Genomic DNA, 15,962 nt, shown 5'->3' on the forward strand with positions numbered 1-15,962 from the left:
GCTTGTCACAACTAGGGCCAGCTTGATTGGCACTCCACCTTACACCCTTCAACATTTAACTCCCTGCATCACTACTTCCAGTGTAACAGAATATATCATCTACAAGATCTAATGCAGCAACTCGGCAGGGCTTATTTTGACAGTACCTTTTCAATTCTTGACCTCTGCCATTGAGAAGGATCAGAGCAGCAGATATTTGGCAAAACCATTTCTCATGGGTTCCCCTCCAAGCCACACGCCATCTTTATTTGAGAGGGAGAGGGTACAGTCGGAAGCGACAGTACTTCTGTTGCATAAAGGGAATTATGGAGCTATGAGGGAGGAGCTGGCCAAAGTTCAATGGTGCAATACCTTAGCAGGGATGACCGTGGAGGAACAATGGCGGATATTTCTGTGTATAATGCAGAAGTTGCAGGATCAGTTCATTCTTAAAAGGAAGAAAGATCCCAGGAGGAGGCATGGGCGGCCGTGGCTGACGAGGGAAGTAAAGAAACATATAAAGTTAAAAGAGAAAAAGTATAACATAGCTAAGATAAGTGGGAAAACTGAGGACTGGGAAGCTTTTAAAGAGCAACAGAGGATTACTGAGAAGGAAATATGCAGAGGAAAAATGAGGTACGAAGGTAAACTGGCCAAGAATATTAAGGAGGATAGTAAAAGCTCTTTTAGGTATGTGCAAGGCAAAAAAATGGTTAGGACAAAAATTGGGCCCTTGAAGACAGAAACAGGGGAATATATTACGAGGAACAAAGAAATGGCAGAGGAATTAAATGGGTACTTCAGATCTGTGTTCACTTGGGAAGACACCAGCAATCTCCCTGAGGTAACAGTGGCTGAAGAACCTGAACTTAAGGGAATTTATATTTGCCAGGATTTGGTGTTGGAGAAGCTGTTAGGTCTGAAGGTTGATAAGTCTCCGGGGCCTGATGGTCTGCATCCCAGGGTACTGAAGGAGGTGGCTCAGGAAATCGTGGATGCGTTGGTGATTATTTTCCAGAGTTCAATAGATTCGGGGTCAGTTCCTGAGGATTGGAGGGTGGCTAATGTTATACCACTTTTTAAGCAAGGTGGGCGAGAGAAAGCAGGTAATTATAGACCAGTTAGTCTGAACTCAGTGGTGGGAAACTTGCTGGAGTCTATTATAAAGGATGAAATTACTGCACATCTGGATAGTAGTAACAGGATAGGACAGAGCCAGCATGGATTTATGAAGGGGAAATCATGCTTGACTAATCTTCTTGAATTTTTTGCGGATGTAACTATGAAGTTGGACGAGGGAAATCCAGTAGATGTAGTGTACCTGGACTTTCAGAAAGCTTTTGATAAAGTCCCACAGAGGAGGTTAGTGAGTAAAATTAGGGTGCATGGTATTGGGGGCAAAGTACTAGATTGGATTGAAAATTGGTTGGCTAATAGGAAACAAAGGGTAGTGATAAACGGCTCCATTTTGGAATGGCAGGCAGTGACCAGTGGGGTACCGCAGGGATCCGTGCTGGGACCACAGCTTTTTACAATATTTGTTAATGATATAGAAGATGGTATCAGCAATAACATTAGCAAATTTGCTGATGATACAAAGCTGGGTGGCAGGGTGAAAAGTGATGAGAATGTTAGGAGATTACAGGGTGACCTGGACAAGTTAGGTGAGTGGGCAGATGCATGGCAGATGCAGTTTAATGTGGATAAATGTATGGTTATCCACTTTGGTAGCAAGAACAGGAAGGCAGACTACTACCTCAATGAAATCAATTTAGGTAAAGGGGCAGTACAGAGAGATCTGGGTGTTCTTGTACACCAGTCAATGAAGGCAAGCATGCAGGTACAGCAGGTGGTGAAGAAGGCTAATAGCATGCTGGCCTTCATAACAAGAGGAATTGAGTATACAAGCAAAGAGGTGCTTCTGCAGCTGTACAGGGCCCTGGTGAGACCACACCTGGAGTACTGCGTGCAGTTCTGGTCTCCAAATTTGAGAAAAGACATTCTGGCTATTGAGGGAGTGCAGCGTAGGTTCACGAGGTCAATTCCTGGAATGGCAGGATTACCTTACACTGAAAGACTGAAGCGACTGGGCTTGTATACCCTTGAGTTTCAAAGATTGAGAGGGGATCTGATTGAGACGTATAAGATTATCAAAGGATTGGACACTCTGGCAGTAGGAAACATATTTCCACTGATGGGTGAGTGCCGAACCAGAGGACACAGCTTAAAAATACGGGCTAGACCATTTAGGACAGAGATGAGGAGAAACTTCTTCACCCAGAGAGTGGTGGCTGTGTGGAATGCTCTGCCCCAGAGGGCAGTGGAGGCCCAAACTCTGTATTCATTTAAGAAGGAGTTGGATAGAGCTCTCAAAGATAGTGGAATCAAGGGTTATGGAGATAAGGCAGGAACAGGATACTGATTAGGAATGATCAGCCATGATTATATTGAATGGCGGTGCAGGCTCGAAGGGCTGAATGGCCTACTCCTGCACCTATTGTCTATTGTCTATTTGTAACTGTTATCACTGTTCGTTGTCACCAGGATAAAATCTTCGATCTCCTTCTGCAAACAGCACAGTCTTTCAAGGGATTGTTATTGAAGGTGTTCTGGAGCACTTAATCAATATAATTGGGCTGAGTTGACAGGTTTTGTGAAGGAAAATCCTGCTCAGCTAATTGTTTGGAGTTCGTTTCAAATAACAAACTATGGGTGTGGCGTATTTAGACATCAGAAGACATTTTGTTGAAGTGCTGCATCAAAGGTTATTAAAGTTGTATAGAATACCACAGAATTCCTACAATGTGGAAACTGGCCCTTGGCCTAACAAGTCCCCACACTCTCGGAAGGGCAATCCACCCAGACCCATTCTCCTACCCTATTACTCTACATTCATGCCTGACTAATGTGCCTCACCTACACTTCCTGAACACCAATGGGCAGTTAGCATTGCCAATCCACCTAACGTGCATATCTTTGGAAGTGGGAGGAAACTGGAGCACTCTGAGGAAAGCCATGCAGACATGGGGATGAAAATATGTTTAGGGTATAAGCATGTAGAAAACTTTTGAGTTTTGTGAAACAAGAGTTTCAGCTGAGCATGACTTGGATCAGGTAAGAACTAGCAGTTAACAATGGGTGCTGGAGGCAAGGGTCATGGGTTAACAAGGTGGAAAAGCATTCATTTATACAGTGCAATTTAACAATGTTGTAAGCATTTGGTATGTAAGGTCAGTTTAACAAGGTGAAAAGTATTCGTTATGTGAAGCCAGTTAAGGTTAAAACATTAATTGTGTAACAGCAGATGGCTTAATCTCTACTATTGACAATTGCTGATTGTAATGGTCACCCAATAAATATGTATGTTCCCTTATCTGGATACTCCTCCCTGTAAAATGACTATATAATTCAATAATAAACTGATGTTCAAGAGAGAAGACTGAGAACTCATGTCCCTGTGCACATGGGTGATCGTTCATGCACTCACGCCTCTCTCTCGCGGGCCCGGAATAAAGATGATAAATGTAAAAGTGTACTGTCTTTGAGTGTGTTGCTTTGACTTTTTGGGGGTGGGGAGGGCAGGTGGGGGGGAACGGGACGATAGGGAGAATGTGCCAACTCCACACAGACAGTCGTTAGAGGCTGGAATTGAACCCAGGTCCCTGGTGCTGTGAGGCAGCAGTGCAAATCACTGAGCCACCGTGCCACCCCTGTGGAAAGTAAAATGTTTGCATATATTGACTTCCTATCTAAAAGGAAGCTACTTATAAGTGAGCTGTTTTCTAGTTAGCACAAGTGGTGTGCCACAGGGATACAGGCTGGGTGCCTCAATTTGTTATAGTTCATATAAATGACTTGTATGAAGGTATGGTTGCTGAGACAAAGGTAGAGAAGTAAGTTGTGAATGGTGTGAACTTGAAGATGGATTGGTCTGCTTGTACACTGGAAGGGTTCTATGTAGAGGACAAAAGGAGACTGCAAAAGAATATGGGTTTGTCAGTGAGTGGGCAAACATATCGAAATGGGGTGTCATGTATAAAACTACTTGTCTGCTTTCACAGGAAGACTAAACGTATCTAAAAGACAAAAGGTGGTAGAGATCTGAAGTGCAGAGGTATTTGTGTATCCTCATGCTTGAAATATATATTGCTGCAGGAAATAGTTAAAACTAAATTGAATACTATTTTTAAATAAAACCAAAATACTGCAGATGCTGGAGATGTAAAATAAAAAGCTAGTACTTGTAGCATCTTTGAAGAGTTGATGTGTTGAGTCCCATGATTCTGCTTTGGAACAATGAATACTGTTTATTAGGGGAATTCTGTACTGAAGTACAGACATTATGCATTAGTTACAGTACTCCAGACTTGGTCTCAATGTTTATGTATCAAGAATTGATCGCTAATGACGAATATAAATTTAATGGGAGTAGTTCAGAGAAGGTTTACTGGACTATTACTTTGGATGGAGTGTGATTTCTTGGGAGCCAAGGTTGGATAGACTAGCCTTGTATCTGGTGTTTAGAAGAATAAGGAAATTTGGTTGAGTTAAATTCTGAGTTGGGGGGGGAAGGGGGTATTAACAGGGTCGATGTGGTAAAGAGACTTCGTACTGGCGGCAAATCTTAAACTGGAAGGCACAGTTTAAAAATGGGAGTGCCCACTTAAGCCACGTTAGGAGAATTATTTTTGTCATGTTCTGGGAATACTCTTCCTGGAAAAACTGTGTGGGATTGTGTTCAAATAATGACTGAAATCAGTGAGTGGCAACAATAGCTTCTGTACAGTTTTTACAGTAACGTCTGTGAACATTTCTTGCATATTAAAATGCTTTCACTATCCTGTTACATATCTGCTGTGCACAAAAACAAAGGTTTGGGTGACTTCTGCCCTGGGAAAATGGAAGATGCTTTAAGCATTTGCTAAGTGCTGGCTGCTACTCCCTGACAGGATTAAGTGTCTCTCTAGCCTACTTAGAGTCATAGAGATGTACAGCATGGAAACAGACCCTTCAGTCCAATCTCTCCATGCCGTCCAGATCATATCCCAACCCAATCTAGTCCCACCTACCAGCACCCGGGTCATATCCCTCCCAACCCTTCCTATTCATATACCCATCCAAATGCCTCTTAAAAGTTGCAATTGTACCAGCCTCCACCACTTTCTCTGGCAGCTTATTCCATACACATACCACCCTCTGCGTGAAAAAGTTGCCCCTTGGGTCTCTTTTATATCTTGCCCCTCTCACGCTAAACCTATGCCCTCCTAGTTCTGGACCCCGATTCCAGGGAAAAGACTTTGTCTATTTATCCTATCCATGCCCCTCATAATTTTGTAAACCTCTATAACTTGTATAACTAAGAAGTGTTAGTCCTTTTGTCTTTAAGTTCGTAAGTGTTCGTCAAAATACTAGGCGTATATATGCTGTAAGTAAGTTAGCAATTACATCTGTACTTAAAACAACGAAGAATATTAAACTGATTACCTCAGCTGGGTTCTGAGATTGTTTACTATTTGTTCTGCGTTTCATTCATTTATACAATTTCACAGATGTGCTGCCTTGATTGTCAGTTTTCTTTTTCAAGGGGGTAGTGGCTGTTGGTTAGGGAAACGGTGTGTCTATTCAGATCTTGTAAGGTGGGTTGTAAGGGCTGATTTAATATTATAATCTTTGGAGACCTGATGGCGGAGATGGTTTTGTTGTGAATAAATGACTACATGTACTTGTACAGAGGTAGCTTTTGATGTAAATATGACCTTTTGGACTTTAACCTGGTGTGTGATTCTTTACCTTTTGATGTCAATAGGCTTATTCACTGCTTGTAGCAAGGGCTGATAAGGATTGAAAAGTGTGAAAAAGCAGTAATGGGTTGAAGGGGGTGTTTTTAATTTGGTCTGTCTTCTAATAGCAAAATATACGATGGAACTGGGATTTTATGGTTGAATGACAATACAAGTTATGAATAAGAAATGGGAATGCAATATTAAATGTAGGGCACTTTGTATTTGGGTTAGTAAAAGAGTTATGAATGGGTACATATAAAGTGCTTGTGAGTAGGTTAGGGAAAAGACCTACAATACAATATTTCCCAGTGGCTTTGAATTTAAGGCAAAGATGGATCGCTACTACATAACTGAAGAGTTGAAAGAATTTTGGGGATAGATGGGAGTAGGAATTTCAAGTACCAGTCTTCTCCATGATCATCATAAATGGTGGAGCAGGCTCAAGGGGCCTAATGGGCTACTGCTGGTCTTGGCTTGTACGTTTGTAAGGAGGGGAGCAAGCAGCCTTTAAAGGCAGTTTGAAATGAACAATAAATGCTTGCCTCACAAGCAAGTCCATTTAAGTTGAAGAATCAGAAGAACAAACTGGAGCTCGATTTTGTTACAATGTGTCGAGGAACTTCCAAAACTCTGGGGAATTCTGGGTGATTTTGCTGCAATTTGACTGGTTAGTGGCATGTGCTTGGTGGGATCATGAAAATCTTCACACTTTGTATCAAAGCACAAATAAACTTTATCTTTTGGGTAAGCAGAAAAATTAAGATCTCAAATTTTTGAACTGTTGAGTAACGTATGTGACTAATAAACCTATTTACTTGACTTTCACATGCTGTTTTTAAAATCCTGCAACTGTACTTATGTAAGATTATTTGTTCTTGATAAATCTAAAAGTAATAGTCTCCATCCTGTGTCCCTAAGAGCAAACTGTAAATCCTGATGTCAGTTGTGATTTTGATTTTTTAATTTTCTTTTTTCCTTTTCCCCTCTCTTAGATACTGCAGTAGTCTTAGCCAGAAACCATGGAATTTTATGATTCTCAGTATCTCATCATCATCATCCCAGCAGTAGTAATTGCTATAATATTTTTGTTCTTCTGGCTATTTATGAAGGAAACATCATATGATGAAATACTTGCTAAACAAAAAAGAGATATAAAACTTGTTCCGGCAAAAGTTGATAAAAAGAAAAATGAAAAGAAAAAGAAGAAGAAAGAGAATCCAAATGGGAATTTGCATGAATCTGATTCAGAAAGCGCAATGCGAGACATAGAATTGATGGATGCATTGACACAAGATAATGAACCACCTGTTCATGTTGTGTCACCTGTAGTTGAAGTTTCAGCTGGATTAAAAGAGAGGAGGAAAAAAGACAAAAAAACACCGCGACTTGTACTGGAAGAACCTTTGGGCAGAGACTCTGATGGATTAAAACCTGCAGCAAAGAAAAATGACCCCTTCCCAGTTACTAAACAACCTACTCCTCCAGAAATGTCAAGTTCTAAAAGAAAGACTGGGCACAAGAAGCACAAGAATGGCGCAGGTAAGATCTAGTTCCTGTGTGTTATTGTTCTTTATATTTTCACAAGTTAAATCTGCAGCTTTGAATTGATGCTTATTTAACATGACCTGGCAAAGTGTAAATTATATTCTGAGTTTGCAAACTGTTCAAGTCACTGAGAGTAAAAGTTGCAACATTATTTTACCTACTCATGTTCACTTTATGCATTAAAATAACCCTTATCCTTAAGTAATGATTTGGAGTGACTAAATAGAGCCGTGCATTGACTTTGATGTATACCTGTCTGAACATACACATTTTAGTTTTTATTTCTTATTTCTTCTGGGGTATTGGGCCAGAAGTTGTAAAACTTTGAATAATAAATCAAGTTTTGTGATCAGCAACAAAAGGAAGGTACTTGCTGATGCTGAAGAAAACTGGTAATAAGAATCGACCACTGTCTGTCCTGTCTGGTTCCTGTATCTTCGTATTTGCTTCATACTGGCACCTCCTATCGGGGATTTTTTTAAATCTATTGTTATGGACCAGGCCAGACCCCTCAAAACATTTCAAGAAGGTAGCCCACACCCTAACTTTTTTTTTTCTAGTTATTTTAAATCCGTATGAAGTAGGTATTCCAGGAGTGTTGCAGCTGGCCCAACTATTCTATTTTAAACAAAACTATTTACACATGAACAAAAGAAAACCCTGAATTTAGAATAACACAACTATTTCAAAACCCAATCGACTCTATCACAACTTTATGATGCTGTTCAAAGTACGCGTAACATCCCCATTAATGCTCCCTTGGCAAAAAAGGCAAAATCAAACACTGGTTCTTAAACCGATAGCAGAGAGAGAGGGAGGATCAGCATGGAATTGTTTCTTTGATCAGCAGCCTCAAAAAACACTGACTGTGTGTTTGCTAAAACCAAACCAAATCGGGAAAGCTGAGCTAGGAGCACTGGCCACTCTCCTTTTCATTGCAATAGGGTTTTTAAAAACTTGAAAGCCTTTTGCCTGAATTTGTTTGCTCGAATCAAATTGGCCCTAAAACCTATCTAACTCGACACACTGGAACTTCTGTGTTTACAGCCCCTCATTTTTAAAAAAGGACACACAATAACCTTGTCAATGGAACAGCATCGTCACACTACGCACAGGGAAATAATTGAACAGGCTGATCAACAAATTATTCATTAGGTGTGTAGATATGGATTTGTACCCAGTAATTTATAGGCTAAATGAGTGACAAATGGGTTGTCAAGCTTTACTTTAAGGTTGCTGAGCTGAAGAACTGAGGAATTAATGCTTCATTTGTACAGAGTCTTGTTCAAACTCCATATGTGGTACTGGAATCAGTTTTGGATTCTGAACTGCAGAACATTGATATTGGAAAGAGCATAGCATTGTTTCACCAGACTGATAGCAGGACTTGCTTAATGTGTTACATAAAGGATCGTTTACATAAACTTAATTTGTTTTCCCCTTGCATTTGAAATACAAGGTATGATTGAGACCTTCAAAAATTATTTTAGGTTTTGGAGAAATTCCTTCCTCAGTAACGATACACTTTAAAATTTAAAAGCTCGGCTATTTGTGTGAAATCCGGAATTATTTTGTTTTTCCCCACCAGTTTGTGGAAGTCTGTTTTGTTGCCCAAGAAACTGAGCTTATTGACTAAGTTAGATGGGCTTCTTTAGGTAAGAAGAAATTTTGAAGTTGAAGTACAGGTTTGATCAGCTGTGATCTGATTAAAATGTTTTGCTCTGTGGACCATAAATTAAGTTGAGCTCATTATGCTGATGCCTTTGCTGACGCAGTCCACTTGACTGTTTACTGAAAGTTTTTAAAAAAAACTTTGGCCTTTTAGCATGGTCAGTGGTACCAGTCGCCAGTATGATTCTTGTACCTGTCTACAAACATAAATGACACTTTTATGCCAGAGTGCAATGATGAATTTCATTTCTCAGCTTCTTAGGCTATAGCACCATAAGATGTGGAACAGAATTAGGATATTCAGACCATTTGAGTCTGCCCTTTAAATGAAACCATGACTGATTTTAATCCTTGATTATAATTTCCTGCCTTTTTTCCATAACTCGTGATTAAAAATCTGTCTCAGCCTTTAATATACTTTAATGGCCCATACCTGCTGTGTATTTCCAGCATCTACTGTGGTGTTTTAGAAATGCATTGTTTATCTCCTCCAAGATATATATTCATTCGCAATTTTCTGGCTGATTTATCAGTCAGGGTGGTTTTAATGGTGATTATAAAAGGGAGAATTCAGGAAATGAATAGCACAAACATGTCTGAGAAAGGTTATTTCACATCTGTCTTGATTCTAATCCAAAACAGCATACAATACCCTCCATTACAGCATGGAATTGTCATTTCACCATTTCTTTGTCTACTAATCTATCTGAAAAGCAGTTCAAGATTATTGATCACAATCCATAGAAACAGGAATAACTTGGTTTTCTATTGTTGCTTTGTAATGCATGAAAGTGTTTTCTCCGTATGTGTGAATCCATTTTCTCAGAAATGAAAGGAACAGCTTAAAGGAAAGGATGTAACATTTTCTGTCATACGACACGCATTCCTATTATTGTGCCCTGTCATCTTTGGCTGACATTTTTGATTTGGTGGACTACCCAAAGTAATGGTTCTGATGCAAAAAAGTATTTACAACAATCTGCAATTGGGGGGGGAAAAAGAAGTTGCAATTTGCCAGTACCCAGGATTTTCTAGTAAAAATGGGATTTTCCAGGCATCTGTATTAATGATTACTGATGTTTTAACTTTTTTTATTGTCTGAGCAGTTTGATAGTTCCCAAATTTATCCAGACAGATCGGAAATTGCTGCACATTTTGCAGAGTCGAAAGGGCAGGGATCTTCTTTGTGGAGACAGGACAGTAAGTTTTTTTTTAGAACTGGGCTGCTTTAAGATTTCATCGTATATATCCATAGGCATGTGACATTTGCTATTGGAAATTGGTAGCAAAAGCATTTGGAGTTTTGAGCAAAATCACTGTTTCTTCATTTTCTTTCTGTCAAGATCCTGGACAGTTGGTTAACCAAACCATGGATGTATCTGTACCATCTCAACTGCTGCAGTTCAAGAAGGTGGCTCATGACCACTTTTTTTTGTTTTTGAATAATTAAAGATGGGCAACAAATGCTTGCCTCAATAGTCCCCATATCCCATGATAGAGTAAAAGGCAATTTTAAAAATGCTTCCTGTGTTCACAGGGAATGAGGAGGCAAACTTTGTAATGAAGTTGGGGTGCTTTTCATTACAGGTCCATTATAATTTATCAAACAAGTGATGTCAGGAAGCAACTTATCTCTACAGATTTCCAGTAAATGACCCAAGCACTTGCAGTTGAGAGAGACCAAAGCGTTTCTATGCCCTTCTATGCTCAGTGATGAAAGTAATATTATGCTTAAAACTATTTCCATGAAACATAACCTTCCTCGGTTAATCACAGTTTCAATAATCAATCATATTATCCTGGCAATGGAGCTAATCCTGAAACTCTTTGCTCCAGACATTGGGCACATGAGAAACATGGGATACTGTTGCATGAAATGTTAGTTGTTGTGCTAACGCTTTCTGTTCCGGATATGTTGATTTCCATCAAGCTTGTTGCAGAAACTTTTTCAGCATTTTGTTTTTTCAGATGAAACACCTATCCTGGCAGCTTTTTCCTGATATGTTGCTTGTTACACTTACCACCCTTCATTAGAAATTATACTATCTTGGCCCTGCAAAAGTGGTGCAAGTACATTGTTGGATGAGGTGTGTTCTTGGCTTGTGTTGACTCTGCCTGCTAATGTGTCCTAACTTCAAATAAAATCATACATTTGATGTGCTTTACAAGCAGAGGATCACTATCCAGATTGAACAGTAGGTAGTCTAACATTTCAACTGCGTCATGTATGTATGTATGTATTTATTTATTTATTTATGTTTAGTTAACAGAGTTGCTAGCTTAGCGAGTTGACTTTTGAAAAACAAAAGATTTTTGCTTTATTTTTAGCTGCTACTGTGTCTGAGCAGTTTGATAGCTCCCAGATTTATCCAGACAGATCGGAAATTGCTGCACATTTTGCAGAGTCGAAAGGACAGGGATCTTCTTTGCGGAGACAGGACAGTAAGTTTTTTTTTAGAACTGGGCTGCTTTAAGATTTCATCATATATATCCATAGGCATGTGACATTTGCAGTATCAATTTTAACCCTAATTTATTAATGAAAAATATATGCTATTTCCATTTTAGTCGTATGCAACACAATATTCATTTGCCAGTTGAGCCAGTTAAAATCATTTTTTTAAAAATGAAAATAAGTATCTGTTGCTGGAGGTCTGTTCTTCAAAATGAGTCTGATTCTTGCTTTGAGTATATCTATTTTATTATTGAAATTGACTTTATCTGACTTCAATATTTTAAAAAAAGTATTGAAGAATAATTCATTAAGGCTTCTGTACTACTATTTCCCCCTTTAAAGAATCCTCAAAACCACAGTGGGCCTTTCTTTTGAGCCTTGGATAGAAAATAACCAAAACCTATAATTTTGCCCCTTAATCCAAGAGGGTGGGGAGAAAAGTTGTCGTTACTGAGGAATCTTGACTTACTGGGATTATCTCTCCCATTGATGATGATGATAGCCATCCGGTCCACAGACGACTACATTTTGAAAATGATATGATTAAATATAACTCACTATTGAATTCATCTTCAAAGAATGCAGCTTGGTAATCGTGACAAAAATAAGATATTAAATCAAGCCTATATTTGAAACTTTATCTGGAAGACTTTGACTTGGAACTATTTATATCTATAGATGGTATTAGTTGGGTGAATTCAAAGTTGACTTGGCCATATCTTCTCCTCTGCACTTTAGATTAGATTCCCTACAGTGTGGAAATAGGCCCTTCGGCCAACAAGACCACACCGACCCTCAGAGTAACCCACTCAGACCCATTCCCTCTGACTAGTGCACCTAACACTATGTGCAATTTAACATGGCCAATTCACCTGACCTGCAGATACTTATTTTCATTTTAAATCTTTGGATTGTGGGAGGAAACCAGAGCACCCGGAGGAAACCCACGGAGACACCAGGAGAATGTGCAAACTCCATACAGAGTAGTCTGAGGTTGGAATCTAACCTGGGACCCTGGTGCTGTGAGGCAGCAGTGCTATTCACTGAGCCACTGTGCCGCCCCACTTGCAAGTAATAATTTTTGTTACAAGGTGATCTTTTTATGCAGAAGTTAACGATGGAAGGTCTCTCTGCTTTTTCTCTATACAAAAAGGATTTTGGCACTTGGCACTTGTGTACCCCCCTCCCCCCACTCTTCAAAAGTAAACCCCTGTATGGCAACCCATAACTTCTCTTAAATAATTCCTTGTTTTTTGTGTCTGGAATTCTCCTAAAATGCTCATTGTACTTTTTTCACATGAAGAATTATTTTTTTCTTAAGTGTTCAATTCAACCTCTACTAGTTAAATGTGTCCCCTTGTCCCATTCAACATTTATATTATAAGTTTGGGTGAAGATTTATAGCTCGGGTGCTCGTTGTTGTGGTTCTGTTCGCCGAGCTGGAAATCTTTGTTGCAAACGTTTCGTCCCCTGGCTAGGTGACATCCTCAGTGCTTGGGAGCCTCCTGTGAAGCGCTTCTGTGGTGTTTCCTCCGGCATTTATAGTGGCCTGTCCCTGCCGCTTCCGGTTGTCAGTTTCAGCTGTCCGCTGTAGTGGATGGTATATTGGGTCCAGGTCTATGTGTTTGTTGATGGAGTTTGTGGATGAGTGCCATGCTTCTAGGAATTCCCTGGCTGTTCTTTGTTTGGCTTGCCCTATAATGGTAGTGTTGTCCCAGTCGAATTCCTGTTGCTTGTCGTCTGCATGTGTGGCTACTAAGGATAGCTGGTCGTGGCGTTTCGTGGCTAGTTGATGTTCATGGATGCGGATCGTTAGCTGTCTTCCTGTTTGTCCTATATAGTGTTTTGTGCAGTCCTTGCATGGGATTTTGTGCACAACATGAATTTGACTGGGACAACACTACCATTATAGGGCAAGCCAAACAAAGAACAGCCAGGGAATTCCTAGAAGCATGGCACTCATCCACAAACTCCATCAACAAACACATCGACCTGGACCCAATATTCCGGCCACTACAGCGGACAGCTGAAACTGACAACCGGAAGCGGCAGGGACAGGCCACTATAAATGCCGGAGGAAACACCACAGAAGCACTTCACAGGAAGCTCCCAAGCACTGAGGATGTCACCTAGACAGGGGACGAAACGTTTGCAACAAAAATTTCCAGCTCGGCGAACAGAAACACAACAACATTTATATTCTGTATCAGTGTTTCTTATTGCTGTGAATTCTTCGTACATTTGAATACTTTTCTGACCCCACCAATGTTAACTGAAAAGCCAAGGCTCTCCAGTCTTAAATTTAGACTCAATACTCTGGTGCAACCAAGAGCTCTTCTTTGCACCACTTAAACACTGGAATTTCTTGCATATCTCTGCCACAATAATTAGACATGAGCACTAACAGTTTTGAACATTGGTCTCCAACAACTTTTATTTTGTTTTTATGATTGCATGTTCCCTTTGGATGTGTCAATACAGCAATGTAGAACATTTCAATTTACCAAAAACCTTGACAGATTTTAATTTGTGGCTTTTTCCATGTCATGTAAATGTTATTTTAGTAGCTTGTTTTTTTCTCTATCCTACGTGCAGTGTTTTACACTTAATTACATTAAGTTTTAATCACCTATTATTTCCTTTAAAATTTGTCTGAATTCATTTTGATAGGTTGAGATCTGTAATAAGGTGACAAACCACTTGGTTGACTTGTTTGTTACTGTAGCCTTTTGAGAACTTGTAGAGCTGTCCTCTTGTTGGCATCTTGTTTGAGAGGTGATTTCCTATTTATGAATGCTCGCAAAAAAGCCATTGGGTTAGAAAATACAGTTCCACATGTTCGTCCTCAGCTTTCATTTGTGATTACTATGCCTCTCTTGAAAGGTTGTATTCAAACACCAGTCAAGGGCTGGTGGTGTGGAACCAGGTTGTATTCCAGTTGCTGTTCCAGGCTAACTTTTGACATTGTTTGCTGGTCAAGATCCTAGAGATAACTGATGACACTCCACAAATCCCAGAATGTCAGATTGGCCATCTGAGCATTCTGAACCTTACTCTTGATTACCTTCAAAAGTTGAGACTTATTGACGACAAATCCTTTTATTGTTTAGAGCCGTAAAGTGCAACTTTGCATAGAGGAATTTTTTTTTTCCCTTTTACCTGCTGTGTGTTTTGGGTGACTTCATCAATAAGTCTTTATGCTGTCTGACCTGCTTTGCTTTTTCCAGCACCACATTCTATCCATACTCGCTCTCCAGCATCTGCAGTGCTCCCTATCTCCTAAACATTTTATGTTGCTAAATTTACAAGCTGTCTTTTATGAAGTTCTGCGCACTAGTGTGTTTAGTTTTTTTTAAATTGTCTTTATAAAAGAAACTTGATTTGGACTTTTTGTTGAGCCTATTACAATGGAAGTATTAAGACTTGAAAAACAAGTGATTTTATGTTGTGACCTATGGAGTAACCTAGCAGTATTGTGCACCTGTTTCAGATATGGTTTGAATGTGATGTCATCAAACTAATGTTACAATCTACAAGTGTTTTCCAGTTGAGCAGTGTATTAAACTTGTTTGTGATCATTTAATTCTAATGATATCAGGTTTCCTCTGCATACATTTTACCTTTCCCATTCCTCTCATTCCTAACAACAAGTTATGAAACCAAATGCATGAAATTGGTTTCAAGTAAGAATCTGATGTCTCTGACTTCAGGTTTTGTATATAATTAACTTTCTGATAGTGAACAGTTCTTTGTGTCATCCTTGTCCTACCTCACATTTCAAACATTGCTTTTCAATGGGAATTTTGCAGATGAACCGGCTCAAGATGTTCACAGTGCTCTTGTCAAAGAACACGCTGAATCAGTTCAAACGGTTACCAAAAAGCAAGAATCAGTGCTTGCATCAATGGAAACTAAACTACATGAAAGTGGACTCTCAAAAAGAAAAACTGCACCAAAAAAGCCAAGGGTAGAACCAGGTCAGTGTTCCTGTATTGAGTATCTCTTCATGAAAAAAAAAACAAGATACTTTCTTTTAAAAAGCATCCATCAATTAAAGAATTCTGTTTTTGTAGTTTCAGCTTCCGTGGAGAATCTCCCATTGAAGTGCACAGTCTACACAGCTTTGGATAATGCTGAGGGTGGTGCTCATGCTGAAAAGAGGGATACTGTGGTTGATGACAAGAACCAAGTAATCAGTAGTGGTGTGCCGAAACCCATTGCCAAAAAACAGAGGAACGAATATGATACAGGTAATCTGTTGATGCTTACCTGTTGACCAACTAATGATTTCAATCCTTCAGTACAGAATGTGGAATATTTTTGGTTACAACCATTCATACCTTTTTTACATTTAAAAAGTGGCACAGCATGTTTGCAATAATTACATTTTAGACTATTTAAATGTTAGACCATGTTGGCCTTAAGGGAGCACTACTTTTCTCCGTGCACAAATTGCAGATCAGCAGCGTACATATTTACAATCATATGAACGTAACAAAAGATTTAATTAGTTTGTTTAAACCTCCGTT

General features: G+C 39.4%; 1 protein-coding gene across 6 annotated transcripts in view; it reads left to right on the forward strand.

Annotated features, from left to right (window-relative positions):
- The window catches only part of ktn1 (kinectin 1), a 139,819-nt gene that overhangs the window by 27,334 nt on the left and 96,523 nt on the right, over positions 1-15,962 (forward strand). For 5 of the 6 annotated variants that reach the window (XM_043697722.2, XM_043697726.2, XM_043697728.2 and 2 more), the window contains 4 exons: positions 6,755-7,301; positions 11,307-11,420; positions 15,243-15,410; positions 15,507-15,683. In XM_043697722.2, the coding sequence (XP_043553657.1) occupies positions 6,782-7,301; positions 11,307-11,420; positions 15,243-15,410; positions 15,507-15,683 (979 nt within the window). In that variant the 5' untranslated portion in view covers positions 6,755-6,781. The remainder of the gene's footprint in view (positions 1-6,754; positions 7,302-11,306; positions 11,421-15,242; positions 15,411-15,506; positions 15,684-15,962) is intronic. The other variant, XM_043697727.2, reaches the window with a different exon arrangement.

The sequence above is a fragment of the Chiloscyllium plagiosum genome, unplaced genomic scaffold, assembly GCF_037043375.1.
Source record: "Chiloscyllium plagiosum isolate Xiang-an unplaced genomic scaffold, Cpla_swu_hap1 HiC_scaffold_8, whole genome shotgun sequence".
NCBI classification, from domain to species: Eukaryota; Metazoa; Chordata; class Chondrichthyes; order Orectolobiformes; family Hemiscylliidae; genus Chiloscyllium; species Chiloscyllium plagiosum.